The sequence below is a fragment of the Triticum aestivum genome, chromosome 3B (genome assembly GCF_018294505.1).
Source record: "Triticum aestivum cultivar Chinese Spring chromosome 3B, IWGSC CS RefSeq v2.1, whole genome shotgun sequence".
Taxonomy (NCBI): Eukaryota; Viridiplantae; Streptophyta; class Magnoliopsida; order Poales; family Poaceae; genus Triticum; species Triticum aestivum.
The window spans coordinates 787,188,141-787,196,397 of NC_057801.1; the positions used below are offsets into that span (position 1 = coordinate 787,188,141).

Consider the following 8,257-nt stretch of genomic DNA (forward strand, 5'->3'; position numbering starts at 1 on the left):
GCGGCCCCTGCCTCGCCTTCCGGCTGGTGGGGATGGCACCGTGACGGTGGTGGTCGACCCTCTCTCGCTTGCTGCTCAGCTGGGGGTGTTGGTGGACTGTGGCGACCTGTTGGTGGACGTTGGCAGCTCGGCGGGTGCCGTTTGCTGGCCGGTGGTGGTGTGGTGCACCCGGGAGGGAGGCAGAGGCCTCTTGGTCCCTGCCCCTGGTGGTGCGGTGCGGTGGCTACGGCGAGGACGAGGCCGGCGGCTGCGGCGTGGACGAGGCCGGCACCTGAGGAGAGGTCGAGGCCGGCGGCTGCGGCGAGGTCGAGGCCCGCGGCTGCTAGCAACCCTCTCCCCTGCCTGGATGTGGCCGGCTGGGCCGTCTTCCCGCCAAGGGTTCGTTTTGGGGTGAAGGGAGTCCCTTTACCTCTCATCGGTCGGTTCCATCCCTTTGCTGTCGTGGTGGTTGCGGAGGGGTCATGGATGCCGGGGCGGCGGCCTCGTTGGTGGTAGTCACGCTGGTTGTGAGCGAGGTGCGCGACTCAGGTGTGGGCTGATTGCTATGGCCGCTCGGGCGGCGTGGCGGCCGGTGCTTCGGCGAGCGGTGGCGTTCCGAAGGTGGAGCGTGCGTGCCAGGGGTGATCCCTTGCTCGGCTTCGGTCGGGCCGACGACGGCGGCGTCCGTGGGCGTCGTCTCCTTCCTGAAGGCGTCGTCGTGGCTACTCTCCCCCTTTGAATGATCCAGGTGAAAGCCATGATCCTTTGGATCCGGTGGCGACGGCACTCCGGTGTCGTTCCCCTTCTTGAAGGCGCCGTCTTGGAGGCCTACATTCGCTGAGCTCAGCCTCGTCTCTCTGTGACATTCTGTCATGGTGGACTTCTCCGACTACTTCAAGCTCAGCCCTTGTTGCTCATTTGTTGTATGTTGAGAGTGTTGGGGTGTTGTGGCTGTTCCTGTACTTGCTGTATCCAGCCTTGGGTGTGTTGTGTGGTGTTGTGGTGTGGTGTTGTGTGGTTATCGTTATTGGTTTCGGTGATCGTTGCTTTATAATATAAAGCGGGGGAAACTCTTTTTCGGTAAAGAGTGAAAATGAAGTGAGAACAATGTATACACATGGTGTGATGATATGGTCTTTGGAGATGGATGTAGAGATAGAGAAGAGATTAGGCAAAGAAGATGTTTGCCTGGCCATTGCTGCATGATTGATTTCGTACTATTTTTTATTCTCTCTGCGAGGATATTATTTTGTTAGAAAATTTACATGCATCAATCTAGTGTCCACCGAACCCATGCGAGTTGGTGTGGTTGGCCGCCGCCGACCTTCCTCCTGCGAAATTGATGGGGTACACGGGCGTTTTGTTGGGGTAGAAGAGCCCAAAGTGCCTCTCTGTCTCCGCCCCGGGCTTCTGGTTCTCGTTGAACATGGCGAACACGTACGCCTCCAATGGCCCAGGCTTCTTGGGCGTGCCGTGCGCCACGTGGTTGATGAGGCCCTGGTTGTACGCCCGCGCGTTCTCCGGCGTCGCCCCGAGCCCACCGGCGGACGGCCACCCGCTCTCCGACACCACCACCCTCACGCCCGGCGCCCCGGCCTTCTCCAGCGCGGCGTACATGGCGTCGACCATGGCGCTGAAGAGGTTCGTGTAGACGAGCCCGGTGCGGGCGTCCCTCACGGGCGTCGCGCCCGGCTGGAACGTCGCGTAGTTGAGTTTGATGTCCCTCGGGTTGCTGCTGTAGGCGAAGTACGGGTACACGTTGGCGAGCAGCGGCGCGCTGGTGCTGGCCAGGTGCCGGGCGATGTCGACCATGTATGGGTGAGCGAACACGGCGGCGGAGGGTGGGTAGGAGTTACTGAGCACGTCGAACCTCACCGCCGTGGACACCTTGATGGCGTCGCCGAGACCGGCTGCTGCCAGGGCCTTGTTGAGGTTCCGCATGGCTGCGAGGATGCGCTGCGCGGTGCCGCCCGTGACCTCGTTGCCGACGGCGATGTACCGGATGGTCACCCCAGCGCTGTGGTAGGGCTTTACGTGGGCCTGCACCCAGGAGGTGGCGGCGGAGAGGCTGCCGGCGAGGGCGGCGACGTCGTTATTGGTGGTGCCGAGCATGAGGCTGATGCCGGAGCCGCGGAGCGCGTCGAGCGCCTGGAGCTGGACGGAGTAGATGCGCATGTTGGTGATGCCCTTGGACCTGTAGAGCTGCACCACTTCTCTCGGCGGTGGGAGGTTGTTTGCGATGATGCCGTAGCACACGCCGATGGATTGCACGCCTGCACCGTATAATAATTTATCAAGGGAAATTAATATCCAGACAAAAATGGCTATAATCCACTGTACATTAAGCACAATATTGACCAAAAGTTCCCCTCCCATACATTGGTCGATGTCACAATACTTTCGATGGAACTCTTCGTGTGGATATGAAACCTTTAATTTGTTTTTCGCGGGATGTGGCTATGAAACTTTTTTTCCGTGGATATAGTTATGAAACCTTAACGGTATCAATATACACCTTAACGGTATCAATATACATATCCGACAATTTTATCATTGCTTTGATAGTAGAACCCAACAAAAATGTACGGATCATATATTACAAACAGTACGAACATACAATTGCTTTACAAACACGGTCTGCTTTATAGAAGATAAAATATAAGTAGAACCCGGAAAGAAGGGGTCATTTAAATCAAAATTCAGTAATACATACATACAGAGACATCTAAGCACATGTACATACAAAACCACCTATATACAAACACATACCTGAAGGAAGGGAGGCGAGGAAGACTCCGGCAAGCAAAGCCACTGCAAACACAGCAGAAAAGCCTCCCATGCTCGGCATCGTATTCGACATCCCCGATTGACTCTGCTCTCTCCTCCAACAATGCAATGTACTATTGGTGCATATCACAAACCGGCTTGGGCAACCATGTATTTATACTCATTACTAAATGCGTGCGTGCCATGCACGCTAATATTAGGCAGTATATTAATTGCATGCATATCTTAGGTAGGATATTATTTGATATAGGTTGGAGCTAATATTTGATATGGTATTAATGCACACTAAATATTTTAAGCGCTCACAATTGAAGCAGCTTGAGTCGTTGAATTGGCCTGCTTTGATGGCCGACTTCAGTTGAATCTGCCCGTTTGGGCTTTTTATATTGGTATATAGATATATATATATATAGATATAGATATTGATATATAGATGTATAGATATAGATATAGATATATAGATATGCAGATATAGATATAGATTCTCGGTGTGTGAAATTACAAAAGTGCACACTAACACTAGTGCAAGGGCGCCATATTATAAAGGTCAGATTTGTAATTGCTTCTTGGCAGGCTCCTCTCCTATTCTTGGCAGGCTCCTGTCCATTGGTATCTATATAATGTCAACATATTTGCTCATTCATCATAGTCAAATCCTCTTCTCTGGCATATAAATGTAGTGAAAATAAATTTTCACGATTGGATTTGTAATTGTTTCTTGGCAGGCTCTTCCCCCATTCATGTACACTTGATTAGCCTATCTTCCTGACGGCATGACCGTTCTACATTAATGGAAGAAAAATGACAAATAGCTGCACTACATTCATATAAGCCCCTGAGTTATTGTTGACATATTTGTTCTTTGATCATAGTCATATCTCTTCTTTAGAATATAAATGTAGGGTAAACATATGTTGCAAATTTTGAGACCGACAACTCAGTAGAAAATTGAATACAAGCATTATCTGGGCCCTACCATTGCACTACTATATCTTAAGCTATATCATATACATAATTTGTGTGTTTTGATACCAATGGACTATATCTTAGGTTTGTATCTAAAAGTACCCTCACTTAATATGTTTGTGAGAGAAAAGCATTAGTTTTCTTGGTTTTAGTGCTAAGAGACATCTCTAGATTAAGATAAAAATAGTACTTTCTTTCCTCATTAAACATGGTGCCATATCAGATTTGTACCTATGAGGCATGCTTTAGATATAGTACACCTTGGATCATTGTGACTATTCTTATGTCTCTCCCAATGCATAATTTCTTAGCGCATTATCGTAGGAGCTACATGAGTTTTTTTTGCGGGTGAAAGGAGCTACAGGAGTTAAAGAGACAACTACCATAATACATTTTCTCAGGGGTTGTATCTAAATTTAATGATTTGAGGCTCATGCATACATGTGATTGAGCTAGCAATGTTTTTTTGCCTATGGCCACGTGCAAGGGTTGTATCTTAGCCAAGCTACAACCTTCTTAATCCCTCATTTCCGGTTTATAAGGCTCAATTCAAAAATCTCACCAACCAAGATAGATGGTGAGTGGTGAATACTTTTTGTAGTTTGCAAAAGCATCTAATTAATGCTCTTGTTTTTCTCAAAAAATTATGTTTATCAATGCATTAATTGCAATGCATGCATGCATAAAGTACATGCATTGGTCAATTTTCTCTCAATACTTGCATGCAATGATTTAATGCACCTTAAAATCTGAACATGTGATGGAAAACAACTAAATTGAGCCTTATAAAATGGAAAAACTAAAATTTTGAGATAAGCCCTATAAACCGGAAAGGAGGGAGTATCTCTCTTCATTAACTATTATGCCATATCACCAAAATACATACGAAATTGTACTAGTAAGAAAGTTGCATTGCGAGAGCCCTTACCCCCTCCATTCGGGTGGGTTGGTTCCTATGCAATGCAATGCAACCAAGACAGGACTTTAGTGTGGTGATTAATCTCAACGAAATCGGTGTGTTAATTGCGGAGGATTGCATGCACCGGGTGAAAGAGGGGAGTTAATTCCGCAAGGATTGCATGCACTGGTAAGCCTTTTTTGTGGATGAGGAATACGGGAGTTAAATTGCAGAGGTTAATTTGCCAATTACACTTGGCCAATGTTTTCACCATGTTGGTGCCTGAAAAATCCCTTGTAGAATATCTGCCTAATCCCCACCTATCGGGACATATTATTTGTCCAGTTTGGTGCAGGTGATAAATGGCATTATAGATCGACTATTAGCTGAATGACAATGTCATCACTCATGGGTCACCACATGCCAGGCACATTCACCCATGCTCTGAATGACAATACTTCTATTCTTGCTGGTTAGCAACTAGTTAATGCACACCCTCGTTCGTTGGCTCACCGCAGTGGGACTTCCTAGTCATCGTTCTGATAGTGTGGGCGCCCTATTGTGGTTCCATTAATGCATCTCCGCCGTAATATTTTGCTTGGTTTAGAGGCGTCGATTCCCTCTTCGATGATTTTTTCCAAGGAAATTACAATTCATCAAAGGAGAAGTTCTTCAGTTGGCTCCTCTCCCAGTCTCCCATCTAGGCACCTCCCAGCCTATTATCAATGTGTTGTGATGTGAGTCTCACTCACCTCTGCGGTGACCCAGTCTAGATTTATGAGTTACCCCACACAAGTGTTTTCTCTAATTTGTACCCCCCCCCCCGCCATATGTTGTAAAATCATGGATTTTTGCTAATTTGTTTTTCGACATACCACTGCTTATATTATTAGCATGTTGGCACCAAAAAATCCCAAATAACCTTCCAACCTAGGGTATAAAAAGCTTCCCTAAAAGTTGAAATAATAACCATAAGCTTGACAAGTGTGCAACAAGCCAACAAATAACATGTGCATCTTCATATGCCTTCAATTGGAGGAAGAAAGTGTTGCCAAAACACTCTAGGAATGATCCATGTGTCATCATCACCTACTAACAAGATTCTTCACACCGGTGAATCCCGACAAAGAAGAAGATAATGCAAAGAAGAAGGAGCGAACAACATGCACCATCTTCAAACCACCTTGCCAATCTCAAAAGCACAAGGACTCAAAGTTTGAAGAAGAAACTGGTAGAAAATGCAAGGGGTTTATATGAATAAAAAAATATAAATACATCTCGATATGTTAGCAAAGAACCATACTTTAAATCCCGATAGCATGCTACCGTGGGGGAGGCTAGATAGAACGAGAACGGGACAATAGGGGAGGTTATTTTCATGGGCACTTCTAGGACAAGACAATGCAAAGCCGACACCTAGAAGGATTGTGGCGGTGACCGAGAGGAGGGAGACGATAAGAAAGCCTTGCCAGAGCCTCAAATCGAACAAGGGGCACCCAAGGTGAGCTATGCTACTACTAGGCTATACTATAGGGTGGGTCCCTCGCCCTACTCATTGTTGGTGAGGCCGAAAGGAGAGGGAGGATCCGGTGGAAGCTTGAAAGGGATGGCTCTTGAGAGAGAGCCACATGGAGAGAACGAGAGGCCTGTGCTTCACTATGACTGAGATTTTTTTAAACAATAGTGAATGTTGGCTTTTGGCCACTTTCGTTGAAATTTTGATGGGGAATTCAAAAAAGGGGGGATTTTGGGTTTGTTAGTAAACTATAACTAAAATCTAACATATAAGATCCAATAATGACATATCATCTCTGCTCATGAGCTTGTATTCATGAAGCAAAAAAATTCAATAATGACTAAGAAAGTAGCCAAGACCAATACTATTGACTATACACCATTCAAATTTAGTGTTTACACATGCCTTTCAACTAATGAGAGTTTTCCTTTCATTTCCTTTGATTCATTTCATATTCTTTCTTTTTCATTTGCGGGGATTATTGATTACATATTTACAAGGATGATTGATTCCATATTTGAGGCACATGGTTACATAAATCTTTTAGCATGCATTACCTTGTGGACTAACTATACAGTTGTGTATCATGCATTACCTTTCTGAACTGGCTATGGAATGTGAAGGTTAGCGCATCTCCAACTGGACACCCAAACCGTCGGCAACCATCCGGAACGCGCGGTCCAGATGTGTTTTGCCATCCAACGGGTCCTGTACCGATCTCCCTACTGGCCCAGACGTATTTTTTCCCACAAACTGGAAACAAAGTGGGTGGGGGGGGGGGCTTTTCAGGTGATGCACATCACACGTCCTCCTTCCCGGCCCTATTCTTCTCGTCGAGCCCCTTCTTCTCTTTGAGCCTTTCCTCTCTGACAAGGTCGAAGTATTGGTTCTTTGCAGTGATAGTTCTTCGGCAGGCGGCGCACGGATCATTCTCCATCCCCGCTGCCTGATTACTTCCTTTGGTGATCTGGAAATGAAGTAGAAAGGATTCTCGCCTTTTCCCCAGAGGTGACCCTAACTTACTGAACCCACAAGAGGATGATCCCCTTGAAGCCAGGGTCTCAAGCAAGCTTTTGCTAAAGAAATAATTCCATCTTTTGACCGGATATAAATAAAACAATTGAAGGAGAACACTTATAATAAAAAATAGGCATGGGTATGAGGTCTTAATTCTTACAACCATATATTTGTGTTGAGACCAAATATGATCTTAATTTGTGCGTTGGAAGTCACCCATCGAGAAGCGCTTGTTACAAACTGACGTGGGGGATGTTGACCAGCACGCGTTTTGCATCAACAGTTAGTTATCCATCCGAAGGCCCTATCCATCTCGCTGGGTTGCCTCGATAATTAATATTGCAATAATAAGACAAAAGCATTGGGTATGTAATGAGTACACCTCTTGAATCCCCAGTGATAGGATCTGTGTTGCCGTATTAAACCTTTTTGTCATTGGTGTTCAGAATAACACTTCACGGTCTCCCTACCCTTAGCCTCTCCGTCGCTCACTCTACATGATCCTGAGTACCTATGAAGAATGCGAACGAGACAAGAGACATCTACGGAACAATTTTCTTTCACACATACGAGGCGTTAATTCAATGCCCTTCCATTGATCCCCACAACTACATCGGGTTGCAAGGCTCTTGCCTCAACCCATACCTTACTCTCACACATAGAGATCAGATCACACAAAGAACACATCACGAAGGTAGATTGATTGGTAATATGTCTTACAATGGATATCGCCTGAGATGCACGATTACAAGTATGACTAGAAAAGCACTAGTAGAAAAAGGGCCATTTGTCCCGGTTCCCGAATCGGGACTAAAGGGTCGGTACTAAATCCCTACACCTTTAGTCCCGGTTCGTCCAGGAACCGGGACAGATGGGGCTCCATGTGGCCGCTGCCGCTTGCCCATGCAGGGGGACCTTTTGTCCTGGTTGGTGCCACCAGCCGGGACCAAAAGGCTTCCACGCGTCAGCAGTTCTGGGGCTGCATTTTTTGTTTTTTTCCGAAGCGGGGGTGGGGGGTGGGGGGTTTTGTAGGGTTAATTTAGGGGTTTCATATATTGTGTTAGCTAGCTAATAGAGAGAAGTGGCCTCTCTTA

The 8,257-nt window shown here is 46.6% G+C and overlaps 1 protein-coding gene across 1 annotated transcript; it reads right to left on the reverse strand.

Annotated features, from left to right (window-relative positions):
- Positions 1-1,182: 1,182 nt before the first annotated feature.
- LOC123072429 (glucan endo-1,3-beta-glucosidase GIV) lies at positions 1,183-2,863 on the reverse strand. Its single transcript, XM_044495980.1, has 2 exons — positions 2,749-2,863; positions 1,183-2,252 (listed from the first exon to the last, which is right to left on the reverse strand). The coding sequence occupies exons 1-2, from the start codon at positions 2,837-2,839 to the stop codon at positions 1,255-1,257; spliced, it is 1,089 nt and encodes a 362-aa protein (XP_044351915.1). The 5' UTR covers positions 2,840-2,863; the 3' UTR covers positions 1,183-1,254.
- Between the last annotated feature and the right edge of the window lie 5,394 nt (positions 2,864-8,257).